The 23,981-nt window shown below is 47.3% G+C and overlaps 1 protein-coding gene across 8 annotated transcripts in view; it reads right to left on the bottom strand.

The window, feature by feature from the left end:
- TUT7 (terminal uridylyl transferase 7) overlaps positions 1 to 23,981 on the bottom strand; it is a 575,072-nt gene that overhangs the window by 178,150 nt on the left and 372,941 nt on the right. For all 8 annotated transcript variants that reach the window (XM_029617137.1, XM_029617096.1, XM_029617130.1 and 5 more), the window contains 2 exons: positions 20,472 to 20,529; positions 10,761 to 10,864 (listed from right to left, as the gene is read on the bottom strand). In XM_029617137.1, coding sequence (XP_029472997.1) covers positions 10,761 to 10,864; positions 20,472 to 20,529 — 162 coding nt within the window. The remainder of the gene's footprint in view (positions 1 to 10,760; positions 10,865 to 20,471; positions 20,530 to 23,981) is intronic.

Raw genomic sequence — 23,981 nt, 5'->3', positions numbered from 1 at the left:
TAAATTTAGATAGAGGAGGGACCCCTGTGGGGCAAATTTACTTCAAAGAAGTCCGTGAAGAAATTCCTGTCAGGAATGTGGTAAGAGCTCCTTAACCGCGTGGCTACTGCTGCGCGGAAAAAAGAAGACTGAAGGGGGACCCCTGCTGGCTGCAGGGTTAGTGCCATGCTGGGCATGCCCAGTAGGGGCCAGTCAAAGTTCCAGAAACTTTGACAGAAGTTTTCCGTGGTTGGGCTCCATCCTCGATGTCACCTATTTGTGAGGACAACCATCCTGCTTGTCCTGTGAGAAAAAAAAAAACCTGTAAGAAGGCAAAAACAAAAAATTCGAGCGGATAGAATAAGAACGGGCGGGTGTCTGGACTGATCCGTGGTACTACAGGAATGAAAATTATCAGGTAAGAACTAATTTTCCTTTCCCTGTACGTACCCGGATCAGTCCAGACCATGGGATGTCCCAAAGCTTCCCTATAGAGGGTGGGACCCAGACAGTCCCGCTCGAAGAACCTGTCGACCAAAGGAACCAAAGGCTGGAGCCTGAACATAGAGTCCGTAGTGACGAGCAAAAGTATGAAGAGATTTCCATGCAGCCGCCCTACATATTTCTTGCGGCGACACCGATTGAGACTCCGCCCAAGAAGTCGCTTGAGAAAGTAAAGAATGAGCTTTAAGGCCTTCAGGAACCGGTCGGCCCTTGCAAATGTAGGCTGAAGAAATCGCCTCCTTCAACCAGCAAGCAATTGTAGCCTTAGAAGCTTGCTTCCCCCTGTTGGGACCACTCCACAGAACGAAAAGATGATCGGAAACTCGAAAATCATTAGTGACCTCAAGATAATGCAACAAGACTCGCTTGATGTCAAGACGACAGAGATCACTATTACCAGAAGCCGCTAGATCCTCTGGTGAAAAAGCAGGGAGTTCAATGGACTGGTTAACATGAAAAGATGACACAACCTTAGGTAAGAAAGAAGATATGGTCCTTAGGGAAACATCCGAGTCCGAAAAACGTAAGAAGGGGTCCCTACAGGAAAGAGCTTGAAGCTCAGACACTCTCCTGGCGGAAGAGATAGCAACCAGGAAAACAGTCTTGAGAGTCAAGTCTTTGAGAGTGGCATGACGAAGGGGCTCAAACGGAGCCGTACAGAGAGCTCGAAGCACCAAATTCAAACTCCACAAAGGACAAATAGACCGAACAGGAGGCTTTAAATGCTTAGCGCCTCTAAGAAAACGCACGACATCCGGATGAGAGGCGACCGGCCGACCCTCAATGGTGCCCAGGAGAGAACCAAGGGCAGAGACCTGAACGCGTAGAGAGCTAACTGAAAGACCTTTGGAGAGACCACGCTGAAGAAAAGAAAGTAAAACCGCAACAGAAGGCGAGCGAGCAGAAACACCCAACTCTTCACAAACATTCTCAAAAACCTTCCAGACTCTCACATAAGTAAGAGAAGTAGATTGTTTGCGGGCCCTGAGAAGGGTGGCAATAACTTCATCTTTATAACCTCTGCGCCTTAAACGTCTCCGTTCAAAAGCCATGCCGCTAGACAGAAGCGATCCGCCTGGTCGGAAAAAACGGGACCCTGTCGCAGAAGATGGGGCAGATGACCGAGACGAAGAGGTCCGTCCGCCGAGAGATTCACCAGATCCGCGAACCACGGCCATCGGGGCCACTCGGGAGCCACGAGAATGACCGGACTGCGATGGAGTTCTATTCTTCGAAGAACTTTCCCCACTAACGGCCACGGAGGGAACACATAGAGAAGGACGTCGGAGGGCCAGGGAAGAACCAGCGCGTCCACCCCTTCTGAACAATGCTCCCTCCATTGGCTGAAGAACCAGGGAGCCTTGGCGTTAGCTAGAGTCGCCATGAGGTCCAGGTGAGGGGGACCCCACCTGTGCACGATTAAGTCCATCGCCTCGAGTGACAGCTCCCACTCTCCGGGTTCGAGATGTTGAGGACTGAGAAAGTCGGCTTGAATATTCTCTTTGCCTGCTATGTGGGAAGCTGCCAGTCGATCCAAGTGCTTCTCGGCCCAAAGAAAAAGCTTGCTGGTCTCTAACGCCATTAGACGACTTTGAGTTCCCCCCTGAAGATTTATGTAAGCTACCGTGGTGGAATTGTCTGATAGGACTCGGACAGCTTTGTGACGGATCAGAGGAAGAAAGAACTTGAGGGCTAGAAAAACCGCTCGGGCTTCTAGACTATTGATGTGCCATCGAGATTGGGAAAGGGACCAAACCCTTGCGTCGTTTGAGATTGACAGACTGCGCCCCAGCCGGAGAGACTGGCATCTGTCGTTACTATGACCCAAGGAGGAGTCAAAAGAGGCATTCCCCTGAGAAGATGGGCCGGGGAAAACCACCATTGAATGCTGGCGATGGTAGAGTCAGAGAGAGGAAGAATCTCCTGGTACTGTTCGGATACCGGCTTCCAACGGGACAATAATGCTTTCTGTAAAGGACGCATATCAGCAAACGCCCAGGGAATGAGATCGATCATGGAGGCCATGGTCCCTAGAATCTGAAGAGGGAGAGAAACAAATATGTTCAACTGATCTATCAGATTGATTGTCCTCGAGTCTGAAAGAAAAACCTTCCTGATCCGAGTGTTGAAAAGAGCGCCTAAGAATTCCAGCTCTTGCGAGGGCTGGAGGGAGCTTTTAGAGAAATTGATTATCCAACCGAGAGATGTGAGAAGTGCCAAAACTTTGTCCACTGCAAGCGTGCAGAGAGAGACAGATTTGGCACTTATCAACTAATCATCCAGATAAGGATGAACCAAAATCCCCTCCCGGCGAAGAGCCGCTGCAACGACTACCATGATCTTGGTAAAGGTGCGGGGGGCAGTAGCGAGACCGAACGGAAGGGCCCGAAACTGAAAGTGTTGACCTAGGATCTGAAAACGAAGGAATTTCTGATGTTCCTGACGAATGGGGATGTGAAAGTAAGCCTCTTTCAGATCTAGGGAAGCCAGAAATTCCCCGGGACGAACCGCTGCAATGACCACCCGCAGGGTTTCCATTTTGAAACGGGGAACCCTGAGGGCCTGATTCACCCTTTTGAGATCCAGAATGGGACGGAAAGAATCGTCCTTTTTGGGAACAACGAAATAAATTGAATATTGGTCGGCGCCCTTTTCGTGTACCGGAACTGGAATGATTGCCCCCAGCTCCTGAAGATTCAACAGGGTGTGGCAAACCGCCGGTCGCTTGGAATGGCCGCAAGGGGAAACGATGTAGAGATCCGGAAGGTGTCTGGCAAAATCTAATGCGTAACCGTGCTTTATCACATCAAGGACCCAGAGGTCAGAAGTTATTTTGGCCCACTCCTCGAGAAACATGGAAAGACACCCACCTAAGTTTCAAGCAGAGGAATGGACCGGCCGGATCTCATTGGGGAGCTGACTTAGAGGTGGTGGGCTGCTGACGGCCATCTCGGAAGCCTCGACGGCCGCGAAAGGAATGGGACCAAGACTGTGACCTGGATATCCCACCCCTGGGAAAAGATCCACGGGCTCTGCTAACATAACGGCGATTCCCCCTAAAGCAAGAATGAGTCGGAAAGAAGGACTTCGACTGTTTGGGACGGTCCCCTGGCAGCTTATGAACCTTGTTTTCCCCCAAGGATTGAATAAGCTGTTCTAGGTCCTCACCAAAAAGCAACTTACCCTTAAAAGGAAGATTGCCCAACCGAGCATCAGCAGACCAATTGCGCAACCAGAGAAGACGTCTGGCAGATACCGCAGAAACCATAGCTTTAGCTTGAGCCCGAAGCAAATCATATAGTGCATCCGCACCATATGCTATGGCACCCTCCAAACGTTCAGCTTGCTCAGCCTCTGCAGACGGGAGGTCCTGGGTGCTGAGTAATTGTTGCATCCACCTAAGACTTGCCCGCTGCATGAGACTGCTGCAAATTGTCGCCCGGACACCAAGAGCTAAGACCTCAAAAATGCGTTTTAAGTAAAATTCAAGTTTACGGTCCTGTACATCCCGTAATGCTGTGGCACCCACCACCGGGATGGTAGTGTGCTTTGTCACCGTGGTGACAGAAGAATCCACTTTGGGAATTTTTAACATGTCCAGGCAGTCCTCAGGGAGCGGGTAAAGTTTATCCATAGCTCTCCCAACGCGGAGACCCATCTCCGGAGATTCCCATTCCCTGAGGAGGAGCAAGCGATGCATAGGATGAAAAGGGAAAGTCCCGCCAGGACCGGGTCTGCGTTTGGCGTCATCGTTGCAGCCACAGAATCATCTGGGGGGGGGGGGGGCATCAATTCCCAGTTCTTCCAGAACGAAGGGAATAAGAGGCTCCAACTCTTCCCGCCGGAATAAACGGAGAACACGCGGATCTTCACCCTCTAGGGGGGGGAGTGGAATCATCCTCATCATCCCCAACATCAGGCGGGTCCAAGGCAGGCGGGGGAGGAGGGTCCGCCGCGGGAGGGGGGGCTCCAGGGACTAAACGAACCCTAACAGGGCCCTGAGGGTCAGAACCAGCCTCGGGGGAAGGCCTAGGAAAATTAGGAGGGATTGGAGTGGGGGGAACCACAGGGGGAGGGTCCACCTCCCTTTGCAGACTGGCCAGATAAGACTCATGCATTAAAAGGATAAATTCTGAAGAAAAATGGGCCCGGGCCGAATTTTTTGCGGGGGGGGGGGGGGGGGGGGGGGGGGGGGGTCAGAGCCAGCACCCCGGGAGCGAACCGGGCTCAAATCGGGGGGTAAACGCGAAGAAATTAAGTCTCCTGGCCCTGGAGAAGCAGGAAGAGAAGGATCTGAAAAATTCAAAATGGCCGCCGCAGCTGCATGGTCCCGGGACTGAAACGGCTTTGCAGCACGTCGGGGAGTCCTTCCCCGCGGTTGAATTGAAGGCGATTCAAAAGAGGAGCCTTCACCCCCAGAAAGGCACCTGGAACAAACACCTTCGCGGGAGGCCGACTCTCCACAGGCAAGTGGCCGGGGCATGAGGAGGGAGCAGTGATGTAATTACAAACAGCTGAGCTGGGAGCCCCAGAGGAGGAAGGCGGGAGATTGAACCCCGCTCTCTCCTCACAAAAATCAAAACTGCTGCAATTAACTGTTTTTTTTTTGTTTTTTTTTTAAAGAAACAGTATAGAAAGAAAAAAGTCTCTGTGGTTTTTTTTAAAAGGAGATAATATATCTGAAACACAGAGTCAGGGGAATGAAACTCGTCCCTGATGAATGGACATCTCGGGGCACAGCAGCAGGTAAGTGGGGAGAGGGACTGGCACCACCAGTATCACCCACACAGGTCACCGGGAAGGGAACCTAGGCTGATAAATATCAAGGGGCAAAGCCCCCCTAGGAACCCCAAGAGCGAGGGAGACAAAAATGTCTACCCTAAACACAGAACATAAGAGAAAAAAATTCAGTTTTGAAAAAAATTTATTTATTCTTTTTTTTTTTTAAAGAAAGCAAACTATAAAGGTACTTGCGTGAGCTTGCCCTTAAGAAAGTAGAAAGAACCCAGAAGGCAAGCTAAACAGGGAACCAAGGGTGAGGTGTTCCACCTGCTGGAGACAGACGAATACTGAGGGTTCCTGGGTAGATTCTGTCCTTATATGGGCAGCCTCAGAGTTCTGGTCTGTCTCCACCTGCTGGAACGGGGGATTAACCAATGGTCTGGACTGATCCGGGTACGTACAGGGAAATGAATTCTTCACTTCCGTGATTACTAATGAGGATGTTGGGGAGATACCAGTTCCGGAGATGGTTTTCAGGGATGATGAGTCAGACGAACTGAACGAAATCACTGTGAACCTGGAAGATGTAGTAGGCCAGATTGACAAACTAAAGAGTAGCAAATCACCTGGACCGGATGGTATGCATTCTAGGGTACTGAAGGAACTCAAAAATGAAATTTCTGATCTATTAGTTAAAATTTGTAACCTATCATTAAAATCATCCATTATACCTGAAGACTGGAGGGTGGACAATGTAACCCCAATATTTAAAAAAGGCTCCAGAGGCGATCCGGGTAACTATAGACCAGTGAGCCCGACTTCAGTGCTGGGAAAAATAGTGGAAACTATTCTCAAGATGAAAATCGTAGAGCGTATAGAAAGACATGATTTAATGGAACACAGTCAACATGGATTTACCCAAGGGAAGTCTTGCCTAACAAATCTGCTTCATTTTTTGAAGGGGTTAATAAACATGTGGATAAAGGTGAATGGTAGATGTAGTGTATTTGGATTTTCAGAAGGCATTTGACAAAGTTCCTCATGAGAGGCTTCTAAGAAAACTAAAAAGTCATGGGATAGGAGGCGATGTCCTTTCGTGGAATCCAAACTGGTTAAAAGACAGGAAACGGAGAGTAGAATTAAATGGTCAATTTTCTAAGTGGAAAAGGGTAAACAGTGGAGTGCCTCAGGGATCTCTACTTGGACCGGTGCTTTTATATATATATATATATATATATATATATATATATATATATATATATATATATATATATATGATCTGGAAAGGATTACAATGAATGAGGTAATCAAATCTGCAGATGATACAAAATTATTCAGAGTAGTTAAATCACACGTGGATTGTGATACATTACAGGAGGTCCTTGCAAGACTGGAAGATTGGGCATCCAAATGGCAGATGAAATTTAATGTGGACAAGTGCAAGGTGTTGCATATAGGGAAAAATAACCCTTGCTGTAGTTACATGATGTTAGTTTCCATATTAGGAGCTACTACCCAGGAAAAAGATCTAGGTATCATAGTGGATAATACTTTAAAATCGTCGGGTCAGTGTGCTGCAGCAGTCAAAAAAGCAAACAGAATGTTAGGAATTATTAGGAAGGGAATGGTTAATAAAACGGAAAATGTCATAATGCCTCTATATCGCTCCATGGTGAGACCGCACCTGGAATACTGTGTACAATGCTGGTCACTGCAACTCAAAAAAGATATAGTTGCGATGGAGAAGGTACAGAGAAGAGCAACCAAAATGATAAAGGGGATGGAACAGCTCCCCTATGAGGAAAGGCTGAAGAGGTTAGGGCTGTTCAGCTTGGAGAAGAGAAGGCTGAGGGGGGATATGATAGAGTCTTTAAGATCATGAGAGGTCTTGAACGAGTAGATGTGAATCAGTTATTTACACTTTCGAATAATAGAAGGACTAGGGGGCACTCCATGAAGTTAGCAAGTAGCACATTTAAGACTAATCGGAGAAAATTCTTTTTCAGTCAACGCACAATAAAGCTCTGGAATTTGTTGCCAGAGGATGTGGTTAGTGCAGTTAGTGTAGCTAGGTTCAAAAAAGATTTGGGTAAGTTCTTGGAGGAGAAGTCCATTAACAGCTATTAATCAAATTTACTTAGGGAATAGCCACTGCTATTAATTGCATCAGTGGCAAGGGATCTTCTTAGTGTTTGGGTAATTGCCAGGTTCTTGAGGCCTGGTTTGGCCTCTGTTGGAAACAGGATGCTGGGCTTGATGGACCCTTGGTCTGACCCAGCATGGCAATTTCTTATGTTCTTATGTTCTTAGTGTGCTGCAGCAGTTAAAAAAGCAAACAGAATCTTAAGAATTATTAGGAAGGGAATGGTGAATAAAACAGAAAATGTCATAATGCCTCTGTATCGCTCCATGGTAAGACCGCATCTTGAGTACTGTGTACAATTCTGGTCGGCGCATCTCAAAAAAGATATAGTTGTGATGGAGAAGGTACAGAGAAGGGCGATCAAAATGATAAAAGGGATGGAACAGCTTCCCTATGAGGAAAGGCTAAAGAGTTTAGGGTTGTTCAGCTTGGAGAAGAGACAGCTGAAGGGGGATATGACAGAGGTCTTTAAAACCATGAGAGGTCTAGACGAGTAAATGTAAATAGGTTAGTTACACCTTCGGAAAATAGAAGGACTAGGGGACAGTCCTTGAAGTTAGCAAGTAGCACATTTAAAACTAATTGGAGAAAATTCTTTTTCATTCAGTGTACAATTAAGCTCTGGAATTTGTTGCTAGAGGATGTGGTTAATGCAGTTAGTGTAGCTGGGTTTAAAAAAGGTTTGGATAAATTATTGGAGAAGTCCATTAAATGCTATTAATCAAGTTGACTTAGGGAATGGCCTCTGCTACTACTGGCATCAGTAGCATGGGCTCTTCTTAGTGTTTGGGTACTTGCCAGGTTCTTGTAGCCTGGTCTGGCCACTGTTGGAAACAGGATGCTGGGCTTGTTGGACTCTTGGTCTGACCCAGTATGGCAATTTCTTATATTCTTATGGGTGTAGTAGACTTCAGGGATCCACAAGACCATAGGTAGAGATAAGTTTAGTGATCGCTTTGTGAGAATTTGTGGATCTAGCAGGGCTAGTGGATTGATGATCCATAACCAAATCTAAGGGATGGTTAAAATCCCCTCCTACTATTTCAGGAAGATCAGCATGAGTATACAAATGGGTAGAAATAGCAGTATAAAAGGCATGAACATCCATGGTAGGGGAATAGATATTTAGTAAAAGTAATTTGGTATTATGGATATAAATCACTGCAGCAATCCATCTGCATTCATGGTCTGATTCTTGTTGGATAAGTTGCAGAGACAAGGATTTGTGAATTAAGATGGCAACCCCTATTTTTTTACGAATTGCAGGGGCGAAGAAAACCTGGCCAGCCCAATCATGTTTAAGCTTAAGAGATTCAGTATACAACAAATAGTTCCCTGCAGAAAGACTAAACCTGGGTGCAGAGATTTAAATTGAGTCAGAACTTTCTTCCTTTCTATGCAGTGGTTTAACCCATTCACATTCAAGATAAAAACGTTGAAATCAGTAGTCAAAGTGTGGTGTGAGAGAGAGTAGAAACTGCCATGAGCCTAGTATATCACAGGGTAGAATACTGTACCCAGAAAATCATGAAAATGAAACAAAGAGAGAAGCTCCATGAACAAGGGGGAGGGGGAAAACAAAAGCATACTAAACAAGAGAAAGCAAACAGTGCAAAATTAAGACTCGGTATACGAAAGTTCCCAGGGTAGATGGGAAAAATGGATAGATGGAGGTGGAAAGGCAAGGAAATAGGCTGCTCTTCTGGCAGAAAAGGAAAAACTGAAACAGTTGCCATTATAGAGAAAAGAAAGTAAAAACATTAGAAAGAAGAGTAGAACTGGCTACCACTGCAACTCCTGCAAATATAAAGGCATTTATCAGTATTAAGGAGAAATAGATACAATGTGAAAGTTCAACATAATAACGTGTCTTGTCATGGTACAAAATGCAGAGCTTTGAAAACGATCTAAATGGCAAGTGGGTACCAAACTGCCTAAACAGGGGAACACGAGGCCATTGTCACCATCCTGGAGTTGAAAGGATATGGAGGCGATATAAAGGCCGGGATCCAGTGAACATCAATAAAAGATGAACAACAAGCACAGCTGGGAAAAGAAACAACATACTGGCCAACCAGGGCAGCAAAGAATTTCCTCCCGAAGCTGTGACACTCAGGATGCGAAGAAGAAACAGAACAGATGTGGAATGAGTTAGGTTACAATCAGAGAGGAGAGTCTGAAGATAACCACATAAGCAATCAGCTTTTCTGGGTCCTCATATGTACGGGTGGAATTATTGTGAGTTACCTTCATCCTGGATGGATTTAGCAAGCCATATTGTGCCCCTGCTTCTCTGAGTTGCGATCAAAGGCCCAAGAAGACTCTCCTATGGGTGCCTGTAGTTTTTTCAGGTCTGGAATGAAGGTGAGTCGCATAGAGTCATAGGTATCGGTGACTTAGCTTTTGTAATTGCTAAAGTCGCCAAGACCTATTGGTAACGCAGGACCTTTAGAATTATCAGTTGCGGATGCTTGGCTTGGGGTGTTGGCCTAGACGGAACACGATGTGTGCGTTCAATCTCCAAAGGCAATTCAAATTGGAGGCTCAATTTTGCCGGAATCAGTTGTCTGAGAAAGGGTAGGATTTCCTTATTCTCTATCACTCCGTTGCGCCTATTGCAGGTAGACAAGTCTTTGAATTCCTGCTGGAGGAAGGCTAGTTTCAACGTTGCAACCTGGAGTCCAGCGACAGCCGCTTCACAGGCATCTATCCTACGTTCCAAGGAGTCCAATCGAGGGGGAAGCACAGCGACACTGGCCACCAGATCAGCTAGTTCTAGCTTAATGGCACAGTTAGTTTCAGTGTTGTGGCACAGCATTTCTTTTAACTGCTGCAGCTCGGCGAGAATTGGGTCCGAGGCAGATGGCACTTTCACTGCAGGTGACTTCTCCGGTAAGGGGGGGGGAGGGGGGATCATGTTTGGCTCTTTTTGTCTCCAATGCCAAGTCAAAGACCGCCTCAATCTTTCCGGATTTCTGCATGAATGTGTAACACTGCAGGGGTGCAGTGGAGCGAAAAACAGCAACAATATTTGAATTTTAGTAAGAAGATGAAGGAGGTGAAGAACCATTCAGCCATCTTCCTTGGTGCTCACCAGCACGCCCCCTGAACCTGCCTCTCATATAGAGATTCCCCTCCACCTCCTTAAAATTCTTGTGCATGGGGGTGGGGTGGGGTTATGTTCCTCTACCTCTTGCTCCACACTGGTTGCCCAGAGTAGTCCTCCTGCCAAAATGGGTCTTTGACATCACTGAATTTCAATTACACAACACTGCTTAAAAATTTAAAACCAGATGAAGACAAATATAGAATGGCTGCTGAAATAAAAGTGCACACAAGATGATGAATGCATCCACATAAACTGAATAAACAATTTCTATCAAGAATAAACCAGATTAGGTGAGATTCTTACCAAAGTGTTATAGAAACTGATGTCTCCTTCCAGACCACTCCTTACATGTAAGAACTTCACAATGGGCACTTTAGCTGTTGTAATGGGCAAGATGTTTCGAAGACCTAAAATTAAACATTACACTCAGTGTTCCATATTACAGGTAAAATAAATAAATAAATGGGATCTGAGGAGGCAGGACATAATTCCTACAAGTTCTGTTCTAATGCCCCAATGTGGAATAGAATATATTTTGCTACTCTGGGTTAAAACAAGAAGGCATATGTTGTCCATCAGTTTTAACATGGGCAATACAAAGGGCTTTAATACCTGATGTACTAAGGCAGGGGTGGTCAACTCAGGTTCTTGAGAGCCATGAACAGGCCAGATTTTCAGGATATCCACAATGTATATGCATGAAACAGATTTGCATACAAGGGAGGCAGTGCATGCAAATCTCTCATATGCATATTCATTGTGGATATCCTAAATACATGGCCTGTTTGTGGCTCTCAAGGACCGAAGTTGGCCACCCGTGTACTAAGGTAATGAGATGTATAATATGGAAGTAATAATATGGCAACATTAAAAAGAATACAGTGATAATAAGGCTGGTGCATTGGGCAACTCAATGTTTCCCATGCTGACCAGTCTAATGTAAAAGAGCCAGTTATTTATTTATTTAACAGTTTTATATACCGAAGTTCTAGCAACAAAGTTACTAATCAATTCGGTTTACATTGTAACAATAAAATTGACAGAATGTAGAATAATGTCTTACAGAGAACAGGGAAAATTTAACTTGGAAAAATAAAATAAAATAACTTAATGAGAACAATAAATAACTTCAACGGAGCAAGGAGAGTACAATTTAAATAACAAAATAATTTAGGAGAATATATGTTCGGAATTGAATGAGTCGGGCCTGAGGTCGAATATTGAAAAGTTCAGAATAGTTATTGGGATTAGGAGAATGCTTGATTAAACAACCAAGTCTTGAGTCTCTTTTTAAAGGTGGGAGTCGATTGTTCCAATCTCAGGTCAGGAGGGAGAGAGTTCCAGAGTTTAGGTCCAGCGGTGGAAAGAGCTCTTTTACTACGAGAAGTTTTGAGCGGATGGGCCTTAAGCGTGCCTCTCTGGGCTAGCCTCGTTGGACGGGAAGAGGTGTGAAGTTGTAAAGGGATGGTGAGTTCAATTGGAGAAGAGTTTTTGATGACTTTGTGGATTATTGTTATGGTTTTATAGAAGATTCTCTGATTGATGGGGAGCCAGTGAAGGTTCTTTAAGATGGGTGTAATATGTTCCCTTTTGTTGGATTTGGTTAGAATCCTCGCAGTGGCATTTGTAATAATTGTAGAGGTTTCAAAGTGTTAGCGGGTAGACCAAGCAGTAAAGAGTTACAATAATCTATTTTCGAGAATATTATTGTTTGTAGAACATATCTGAAGTCATGGAAATATAATAGGGGTCTTAGTCTCTTTAATAATTGAAGTTTATTATGTTAGTATGAGGAAAACTACCCATTACCAACCTAAAATAAAAGATGAGTCTCCAGTACCATGCCCTTCCTCCTAGCACTCCCCAAAGTATTATAAAAATGTTTACCAGCTGGAGGAATCCAGTTTTCCTCATGCTTGCAGCAGTAACAAATTTAAAATGGTGCCACTGACACACTGACCCATATGTGCTTAGGCATACAACAGTTAGTGTGTCGGTGGCACCAGTTTGAATTTTCACCATTGTAGGCAGAAGGGAAATACTGACTATTTCTATGGAAATTTGACAGTGGGAGGAGATAGGTAGAGTTTGTGGGGGGTGGGTTTGAAGGGCCCAGAGACCCATTTTTGCACTTTGGGAGAAGAAAATTACTTCTTACCTGCTAATTTTCGTTCCTGTAGTACCATGGATCAGTCCAGACGGTGGGTTATGTCCCCTGTCCAGCAGATGGAGTCAGAACAAAACTTCTGAGGGTGCTGCCCTATAAGCCAGTGCACCCTCAGTATCCGCTCAGTATATAGAATATCAAAGCCAAAGCCAGATAAAAGTTGATAATGATGATGAATCAAGCTACATAAACCCACTGAGTATGGGTAAAACACAAACTGTTATCAAAAAACTGAAAACTGTTATCGAACCAACTTGCAAAAAGAACTGTGGAGCGAAGCCCCTGAACATACAGGTGAAACAGCAGCTGAATTGAAAAAACAGAGACAGGAGTTAGTTTGAGCAGTAAACCCACAATTTTCTGAGGGAGGGCGTATGGACTGATCCATGGTACTACAGGAACGAAAATTAGCAGGTAAGAAGTAACTTTTCCCTGTACGTACCAGGATCAGTCCAGACGGTGGGATGTACCCAAGTGTCCCTAAAGAGGGTGGGCCCCTAAGAGCCCTGCTCGAACTACACTGTCCCCAAAGTAGCTGGAGGACGGCGACTGGAGCTGTAGTCGGTAGTGCTGAACGAAAGTATGCAGAGACTTCCAGGTCACTGCTCGACAGATCTCCTGAACAGAAACAGATTGACTTTCCGCCCAGGAAGCAGCCTGAGAACGAAGAGAGTGGGCTTTAACCCCCAGCGGGGGCTCCCTACCCACTCCGATATAAGACGTTACAATGGCCTCCTTGAGCCAGCGAGCGATGGTTGTCTTTGTGGCCTTATGACCTTTCCGTGGCCCTGACCAGAGGACAAAAAGATGATCGGAAAGATGAAATTCATTGGTGACCTCCAGGTAGCGAAACAGTGTGTGCTTGACATCAAGCCTTCGAAGATCCCGTGAGTCCTCCGTAGAGAAGGAGGGCAACTCTACCGTCTGATTCAAGTGAAAGGCCGAGACCACCTTAGGAAGAAATGAAGGCACTGTGCATAACGACACACCAGAGTCAGTGAAACAGAGGTAGGGTTCTCTGCATTATAACGCTTGTAGCTCTGAAACTCGACGTGCAGAGCAGATGGCCACGAGGAATATCGTTTTGAGAGTGAGATCCTTGAGGGTAGAGGAACGCAGAGGTTCAAAGGGAGGTCCTGCCAGAGAGCAAAGGACCAAATTGAGGCGCCAAGAGGGACAAGGAGCCTGGACTGGAGGCCTCAAGTGCTTAACTCCTCGAAGGAAACGAACTATATCAGGGTGAAAGGACAAAGACCTGTGCTCCTGTAAGCAAACCAAGGACCCTAGGGCCGCAACTTGAACCCGTATGGAATTGTAGGCTAGTCCTTTGTCCACTCCGTCCTGAAGAAACTGGAGGATCTGAGACACAGAAGCCCCCCTCGGGTGTGTAGAGTGTGAAATGCACCAGGACTCAAAGACGTGCCAGACGCGCACATAAGCGATGGAGGTGGGATGTTTTTCTAGCTTTAAGGAGGGTCGCGACTACAGGACCCGGGTACCCCCGGCGTTGGAGGCATTGCCTTTCAAAAGCCATGCCGCAAGACAGAAGCGTTCTGCCTGGTCGAAAAATACTGGGCCTTTGTGCAGGAGTCGCGGCAGGTGCCCCAGGTGGAGCGGTCCGTCCACTGCTAAGTTGATCAGGTCCGCGAACCACGGCCGGCGCGGCCACTCCGGCACTACTAGGATGACCGGACCCTGGTGCCTCTATTCTTCGGAGGACCTTGCCCACTAGTGGCCAGGGCGGGAATACATAGAGCAGGAGATGAGGGGGCCAAGGGAGGACCAGCGCGTCCACTTTTTCTGCACTGTGGGCCCGTCTGCGACTGAAGAATCTGGATGCCTTGGCGTTTTGAGCGGTGGCCATGAGATCTAGGTGGGGGGTCCCCCAGCGCTGAATGAGAAGCCGCATTGCCTCCTCGGAGAGCTCCCACTCTCCTGGGTCCAAGCGTTGTCGACTCAGGAAGTCTGCCTGGATATTGTCCACCCCCGCAATGTGTGAGGCTGCCAGATGAGAGAGATGTCTCTCCGCCCAAGACATCAGAATGTCTGTTTCCAGGGAGACTTGTTGGCTCCTTGTGCCCTCTTGACAGTTGATGTACGCCACAGTGGTCGCGTTGTTGGACAGTATCCTGACCGCTCGATGCTGGACGAGCGGGAGAAATTGCTCCAGTGCCAGACGCGCTGCCCTTGTTTCCAGCCGATTGATGGGCCACATGGCCTGTTCCTGTGTCCATAGCTGATCTTGACTGGCAGACTGCCCCCCAGCCGGTTAGGCTGGCATCCGTGGTAATCACCACCCAGTCCGGAACCTCCAGGGGCATTCCCTGAGCCAGATGGAGCGGGTCCAGCCACCACAGGAAGCTGTCCCTGGTGCACTGGGGGAGCGGGAGGACAAGCTGATAGTCCTAAGACACCGGTTTCCAGCGAGAGAGTAGTGCCCTCTGTAAGGGGCGTAGGTGTGTGAAAGCCCAGGGTACGAGATCGATGGTGGACGCCATGGATCCGAGGAGCTGCAGGTAGTCCCAGGCCGTGTGGCTGGTAGAGCAGAGAAGTGATGTACTTGTTCTCAAATTGATTGCGCCCGGTCCGGCCGCAGGTAAACCTTGCCCTTTGCCGTGTCGAAGCGCGTCCCCAAGAAATCCAAGACCTGCGATAGGAGGAGGGTGCTCTTGGAGAAGTTGATGACCCAACCCAAGGATTGGAGAAGTTGCACCACTTGAGAGCCCGCTGCATGTTCCTGTGCGAGAGTCTTGGCACGAATGAGCCAATCGTCCAGATACGGGTGAACCAGAATGCCCTCTCGTCTGAGGGCTGCCGCTACCACCACCATTACCTTGGAAAACGTTCGGGGAGCGGTCGAAAGACCGAACGGGAGCGCTTGAAATTGAAAATGCTGCCCCAGGATCTTGAATCGAAGGAACCGCTGATGCTCCTGGAGAATGGGTATGTGTAGGTAAGCTTCCGTCAGGTCTAGCAACGCAAGGAATTCCCCTCTGTGGACTGCCGCTATCACGGACCGTAAAGTCTGCATCCGGAAGTGGAGAACTTTGAGGGACTTGTTGACCACCTTGAGATCCAGAATCGGTCGAAAGGAGCCGTCCTTTTTGGGGACCACAAAATAGATTGAATAGTGGCCGGAGCCCACCTCCTGTGGGGGTACTGGAATAATGGCCCCAAGGTCTAGGAGTCTGTCGAGGGTCTGGCAGACCACGAGCTGCTTGTGCGGAGATCCGCAGGGGGAGAAAAGGAACCTGTCTCTCGGGGGTCTTACAAATTCCAATGCGTAGCCTCGCCTTAAAATGTCCAAAATCCACTGATCCGAGGTGATGTGGGCCCACTCCTCGTAGAAGAGCGAGATGCACCCCCCGATCCTGGGGGTCGAGGAGTGGGACCCTCTGGCATCATTGAGCGGACTTGTTGGCAGCCCCGTGGGCCACCCCGTCCCTGGCCGGTCTGCGGCCTCGAAAGGACCGAGTCCACGACTGAGACCCGGCGGAGGGAGTTCGGGGTGTCATCTGCCTAGTGGCACGGGATCTACGCTGTGTCCAGAAGCGGCATCTGAAGGGATTAAAGGACCTGGAGCCGGAAGATCTGGGTCTCTCCTCAGGAAGTCGGTGTACCGCATTTTCCCCCAGAAGCTTGATGATCTGGTCTAGATCCTCCCCGAAGAGAAACTCGCCCTTAAACGGCAGAGATCCCAATCGCGCCTTAAATGATGAGTCCGCTGACCAGTTTCGAAACCACAGAAGACGTTGTGCCGAGACCACTGAGATCATTGATCTAGCCAGTACTCTCACCAGGTCGTAAAGGGCATCAGCTCCGTAGGCGACCACTGCTTCTAGGCAGTCTGCCTGAGAGGCTTCCTCAGGTGGTAGAGTCTGCGAAGTCAACAATTGCTGCACCCAGCGAAGGCCCGCCCCCTGTGCAAGGGAAGAGCAGATGGCTGCCCAAATCCCGAGGGCGGAGACCTCAAATACCCTCTTGAGGTAGACCTCCAGCTTCCGGTCCTGCAGGTCTCGCAGCACCATGCCCCCAGTTACCGGAATGGTTGTACGCTTCATGACCGCCGAAACTGTGGAGTCCACTGTCGGGACCTTGAGGAGGTCCAGTAATTCCTCAGGGAGGGGGTAGAGTTTGTCCATCATCCTGCTGACTTTCAAGGAAGATTCGAGTGCATCCCATTCCCTGGCTATCAGTTGCATAAAGGTGGGATGGGTAGGAAAGGCTCTAGCTAAGGGGCGAAGGCCCGCCAGGACTGGATCCCCCTTCTTCCCTGAAGCAGAGGGTCCTGGCACTTCTTGGGGCGCGTCGATGTCCAGCTCCTGAAGGATATGGGGAATGAGGTCATCTAACTCTTCCCTTTGAAAAATGTGCAAAACTCTGGGGTTGTCACCTTCCAGCTGGGCCGCCAGAAGTGGATCATCCAGATCCTGCAGTGGATCCGCGAGAGCTGGATCGGAAGCTGAAGAAACTCCCGCTAGCGGGGGGTGCGACTGTCCTACCCGGGAAGCCCCCGCCGATGATCCTGACGTCCCGGTCCCAGGGGTATCCACCACCCTAGGGACCTTAAGCGGCGGAGGTGCTAACGCTGGGTCTAGAGCATGGCTCATGCTTGCCATGTATGCGTTGTGCATTAAAACCACAAACTCTGTGGTAAAATGGGAAGGCCCCGAGGGGGGCAATGCAGGAGGGTCCCCAGGCTGCCACCCGGGGACCAAGGGCTGTACCGGGGTAAGAATCGGTGTATTGTCCCGGAGATCCTCCATCTCCTCTCCCTCCGGTACTGCACACGCTGCCTCCAAAGCCAAAATGTCCGCCGTTCCCGCCATAGACGGGATAGGGGCCGACCCAGCAAGATGCAGGCGTGCCGCGTCACGCGAAGAAGGCCGTCTTGTCGGCAGCGAGGTGCCCTCCCCACCAGGGAGGCACCCAGAACACACCCCCTCGCGGGAGAGCCGGGACCCCGGCTCCCCGCAGGCAGAGCAACGCTGAGATCGCGGCATAATGGCCGCAATTGAAGCAACAAAAAGGAAGGGGGCCGCGAGGGAACCGGTGCCGCGGGCAGCAGGAAAATGCGTCTACTGTGCCCCGGCCCTACTGCCGAGCAACTTGCTCTCCTCAGTGGACGGCCCCGAGGAATGCGCATCTCGGGGCCGCGGGCCGAATCGCGGCAAGGGGGGGGGAGGGGCTGAACCCACCAGCGATCACCCTCAAGAAAAGCAGGTCCACCAAACCTAAAAGAAATAAAAAATTCCCAAGAACTTACCCCAGAAGTCACTCACAGTGAGAAAGAAGTAGAGGAAAACAGGCAAACCCCAAGCGCAGAGCTGATTGCAAGTTCTGAAGGGCAGTGCTTGAGAAATAAACCAAAGTGACTTTTTTTTTTAAACAAACTTGATTCACCAACAAAGAGGAAAATAAGGTAGAAACAGGGAAAGAAGAACCAAATTCTAAAATCCCAGGGGAGCTGGAGCTCCACAGCTCCTATCTGCTGGAGTCAGAAGAATACTGAGAGGATACTGAGGGTGCACTGGCTTATAGGGCAGCACCCTCAGAAGTTTTGTTCTGACTCCATCTGCTGGACGGGGGACATAACCCACCGTCTGGACTGATCCTGGTATGTACAGGGAATGAGGGTTTCAGAGAATGGATGCCCATCTTTGTACTTTAGTGGCAGGAAAGAAGTGGGTAAGAAGGTTCAAGGCCTAGAGGCTTTTCTTTGCACTTTAGGGGGTGGAGATTGAAGGCCCTGGAGAACCATCTTTATACTTTGGGGGAAGGAGGTCTTGGAGGCCCACATAAAGCTAAGTTAAGGAATGGCCTAATGTTTAGCAATGGGCTGAGAACTGGGGGGGGGGGGGGGGGGGGGGGGGGGACGGCACACGGACGGGATCATATTCAGTTAGTGGACAAGTTAATCAGCTAAAGTTAGCTAGAAAAGTTACCCTGCTACATATAGCCAGATAATTTAAAACCCTAACAGGCTATGCTTGAACATAGCCGGTTAGGTTTTTAAGTTATCCAGGCTTGGGTGGCAGGCTAACCTGTCATTTACCCAGATATCTTCAAAACATATCTAGGTAAGCAGCAATCCTGTAAAATAATAATAATTAAAAAAAAAAAAAAAAAAGCCGCACCTTAGGCCTTCAGACCCAATCGCACTCCACCACAACTAATAAACTCCCCAGCAGGCTAGGAGCCTCCTCAAATGTCACTAGATTAAAAAAAAATGTCATTGATAAGTTCTGGCTCTCCAGCCCTCTCCCTCTCTGGTAAATATTTTATAAACTAGTACTTCTTCAGCACTCCCCTTCCCAGCCCTGTACCTTTAAACAGGCCCTTATGCAACCCGGGATCACAATCTGCAGCGATCCTGGGTGCTTCCAGTGTAGCTGTTAGCAAATGTGCTGGAAGCGTAAGATTTTGGCATAGCTGTTCATGTACTCTCCCCAGCTTTGGTCTAACTCCTCCATTTATCCCATCCTATCTCTCTGTCTGTTATCCCAATTGTCCTTCCCAGTCCTCAGTTTCTCTTTTCACCTCTTGCTTATTTACTATCTTTTCAATACCCATTCTCACATCATCACAAGCCGTTTCATCCACCTGTCATTCACTTTCATCAGCCTCTTCCCACCATTCAGTTTTCCCCATCTCTCACTCTCTATTCATAACCCTACTCACCCAATTGCCATGTCCCTGTTATTCACCTACCAACAAACTTTGGGTCCCTGCTCTCCCTAGCCCCGCATCCAATCTTTCCATCCTGAATTTCCACTCTACCTCCCAAGTCCCCGAGTTCCCACTCTGTCAAATTCTCACTCAATCTTCCAGTCCTCGCTCAAAACCCCAACCTAATGCCTGAATCTCTGGTGTTCCCTCCCCTCCAATTCTGACAAAATCTCTAAGTCCTTGCAGGGCCCAACTCAGCCCTTGTATAATCTGCTACTCCAGCCACTGATGTCTCTCCCTTTTCACGTGTGTCAGTCTCACATCAGATGTTTGAACCACGTAGTGCACTGTGTATTTCATCTACTGAGTGCTGAGCAGTTCAAATAGTTGATTTGAAATTGTGAACCATCTGGGAGGGGCAGCTGAGGCAGTGGATTACAGAAGAAACTGGTTGCTGGATTTTTCCAAATATGGAGAATTTTCAGATAATAGCAATCTAGGATAAAATGGTACTCTACTGTATTCTTTTTTTGAGGCACTGAGTTTGGTTGTAAAATGTTATTACTACTTTGAAAAATAAATTCTAATTATACAACCATTACAGAAGAAAAAATAGAAAAACATATTTAAGAGATAAAAAAAGCAAGGGAATTCTTTAACTTTTCCATTTTTTAATTTGAATTGCTTTCTCCTCTACCACCTCCGAGGACAACTACTTGGGTGATTTAGAGGCTCCTTGCTGGCCGAGAGCTTGGAAGAAAGTCAGCAAACTATAAGGCTGAGCTCCTCAGTATCTCTGCCTGGGCAGTGAGGGACTTCTAAAAAAGCAACTATTTTCCTTTTCTCTTCTAATCTTGGGATGCTGCAAAATGCCAGTCTGACTCTCTTCTCTAGTTCTGCATTTGGCTTGCAATATACATCACTAAAGAATTTTAGAAAACAAAACTGTTTACCTGTAATAGTTTTCTGATAACAGCAATGGAACAAGCCACAGGGATGGATCACAAGACTGAGTCATGTGTCCTATTCATGTGATTTGTTAAATTTGTTTGTCATCAGAGAAAATATTTTAGAATGAAGCAGGACAATATTATATTGAACCAAATCCTCTCCCAGAATACATCATATTACAATGAGAAATCAATTTGCCTCAATGATAGAAAAGAGCTAAAAGATACCCATGTGTTTCTTTAGGTCTCTTCCTAATTCTTCAATAGTTTTTATGCAATCCAAACCCTGCAACATAAAAAACTTTCATCAACAGTAGTTAATATAATTTATAAAGCTTTCCATGTTACATTATTGTAAGTCTGTAATCATTACTTTCTAAAAAGGTCTTACTCTGTAATTTCAGAGACAGAGATCAAATTTCTTTTACTACAGACTATCAATGATTTAGGCTGCATAGCTCCCAAACCAGAAAAAAGAGTTACTTACCTGTAATTGGTATTCTCTGTGGACAGCAAAATTAAGAGTCATTCATGCAGGTGACGTCACCACATGGCAATCAGTATAGAGGGTGATCAGATATTGGCTGGAAATGTCTAAAACAGGAGTGACCAACTCTGGTCCTTGAGAATCACAAACAGGTTTGGATTTCAGGATTTCTTAATGAATATGCGTAAGATAGCAGTGCATACAAATGTATCTCATGCATATTCATTGTGGATATCCTGAAAAACTAGCCTGATTGTGGCTCTCAAGGATAGGAGCTGGTCACCTTGTGTTATGGGAGCGCTGAGGGAGCGGTCCCACTCGAGGGGATTGTGTGCTCTTGAGCCTCGGCACAGTCCTAGACAAATCCAAGAAGCACCGAGGGTAGGCGAGGCATGTCCCAGCATGGGTGGAAGCTGACAGTCCAACCTTCTGCAAGACCTGCATGCTTCTGGAACCAACAATCATGATGTTGGTAATGAACAGTCCTCCGACTGTTCCCAGCCCTTTCGGACCTGCCGCTGGAATGGCAAGCAGCAGCAGGCCGGACTCCAGATGAGGGCAGACAAAGGCTCAGGACAAGGCACTGGAAACGAAGACACAGGAACAAGGCACTGAAGACAAGGACTCAAATGAGGCAAGGTTCAAGGTATTCAAGGAATTCAGGCAAGGATTCAGAAGCAAGCGAAGTACTGGGTTGAGCCCTACCACGCAGCGCACCCTACACAGCCACTATTCATGGGCTGGTCGTGGCCCACGCTTGAATGCGAAGCAGGCTCCAGACGAGATGTGGAATAGCTGAAGCTGGAACATGGCGAAGATACTGTAGAAGCCTGTACCAAGGCATGCCCTACACAGGCCATCCTAGGCTAGTCGCGGACCACGCGGGAATGGCACAGGTTCAGTCAGAGTCTTAGGCATGGACGGAGCAGCCACAAGAACATCCGAAGGCTGAGATGAGATTCAGGGTAAGGGACCAAGATGAGACTTGGCTTCAGGCAAAGATGACCCTCCGGAGGCTTGCGCTGCCGATAAGAAGGTAGGCTAGTGCCAGAACATGGCATGCCAGAAGAAGTGACTACCAGGAACCAAGGGTTCAGGACATCAGGAACGAAACTGGAACATGAACATCGGGAACAGGTAACACATGACATGGAGCTCAAACGAAGAACATGGACCTGACAGAGCGCTGGAAGGCAAGACTACCAGGAGCAGGAAACTCCGATGCAAGGCAAGGCAGAACTGAAAGTGAATTTGGTCTCTCAGTCCTCAGAAATAATTTTAAATCTTAGATGATGGAACTTCTCCTACAATTGTCATGGATTGTTTTACGGAAGGGGACACACAAACACAATCCCATGTTTGAGAGTCTCCATTGTGTGATTGTTTATCCTGCTTGTCCATGAAGTAGCAGAAAACAGGCAACTCCCTGGGAGGAGTTCCGATGGGCCATACCTGGCTGGCCCTATAAGTATAGAGAGAAGCTGCGGGCCGACCCCTTAGAGAGAAAGGCGGGGCCCAAACCAGAAAGTCCAAGCTGAGACTGGAGCAGGCCTCAGGCAGGCCCTGATGACATCAAAGGCCAGTTCAGTTGAGGCCCTGGCTTTGGAACGGCCTCCAGAGAAAGGTGAGAGGCCTCCCATGGCTCCAGCTATGGGAGGAATCGTAACACCTTGGTCTAGAATGTTTTGTACACATGCAGTAGCGCTGCATCAAGAAGCGCTCGGCTAAGCTCCCTCAGTCTATAAAAATTCTTACAGAAAGAATAAAGGTGATAGAACTCTATGGAGAGGTGGGAGGGTATGTGCAACTGATAATCCTGCTGTCCACAGAGAACACCAGTTATAGGTAAGCAACTCTGTCTACTTCATGGACAAGCAGGATAAACAATCACACATGGAGACTCTCAAACATGGGATTGTGTTCGTGTGCCCCCTTCTGTAAAACAATCCATGACAACTGTAGGAGAAGTTCCATCATCTAAGATTTAAAAATATTTCTGAGGCCTGAGAGACCAAATTTACTGTCCTGATGGGAGTCAGTCTCTAGGCAATAATGAGATGAAAATGTATGGACTTAACTCCATGTTGCCACCATACAGATCTCATGGATGGTAGCAGATCCTACAAAAGTCATGGAAGCAATCATTGCTCTGATTTGGAGCACATGTATCTGAGATTCAAGAGAAAACATCCGCTTTGTCATAACATATAGCTATGGATTCAGAAATCCTATTTGTAATTATTCTCTTGCTCACTGGTCTCTGGTCTATTCGGATCAAGGCACTCAAAACGTTGGGTAGAGGATTTAATGGTTTTTGTCCTATCTAGGTAAAAGGACAGTTTTCTATAGTCTTGTTTATAAAGAGTTATCTCTGCCTGTCTGGAGTGTGGTGGAACAAAAGAAGTGGGTAAAATGATCTCCTGATTCAGATAAAGCAGGAAACGACCAATGGCAAAAACTAAGGATGTGTGCATAGGAATACCGTTTGAGAATATTCTAGAAAGGTGGGTAGGTGATTAATATCTGGAGCTCACCTACCCTCCCTGCAGAGATAACAAAAATAAGGAATGTCACCTTTAGGGTAAGGTGATTCATGGAAAACCTGTGCATTAGTTCAAAGGGATCTTCCATTAATTATGTTAGTACTGTTGAAGCACCACAGTACCACTAGTGTCCTTAAGGGAGGCTTCAAATGAAGTAACTCCTTCAGAAAGTAAGCGATTAAGGGATGGTTAGGGATCAGTTTTCTCGCATTCTGTCATTGCAGGCAGGCAATACACTCAAATACTCTCTGACTCAATTAGTCTTTATTCTTGCTTTTGAAAAGTGCAGCAGATAGTTGAGTATCTTTGGAACTGTATAAGAGAAGGGTGATAACCCCTTCTCTGTATATCATGAAGTAAATGTTGCCGATTTGGAAGGGTAGATTCTTTAGTGATCTGCTTCTTAATCATTAGAAGTACCCTTCTGACTTATCAAGATCAGTCAAATAAACAAACTATGGAGTTTTTAACATCCATGCTGTTAGTGCTAAGTTTGCTATGTTTGCTAAGAGACCAGATACAGTGTTGGGGTGGAGCTGGATTGGTTTTTGAGCTAATTGAAAGAGGAGGGGGAACCAGATCTGACTTAGTAGGGATCTATAACTATAATGTTCACCTACCCTCTGCTTTTAACTTCTTATTGTCTTTGCTATGAGTGGAATTGGTGGATACGCGCGCATATAGTAGATTCTGTGTCTAATTTATGAA

This window comes from Rhinatrema bivittatum, chromosome 1 (assembly GCF_901001135.1).
Source record: "Rhinatrema bivittatum chromosome 1, aRhiBiv1.1, whole genome shotgun sequence".
In the NCBI taxonomy this organism is placed as follows: Eukaryota; Metazoa; Chordata; class Amphibia; order Gymnophiona; family Rhinatrematidae; genus Rhinatrema; species Rhinatrema bivittatum.
This window is presented reverse-complemented; position numbering and strand designations above follow the sequence as displayed.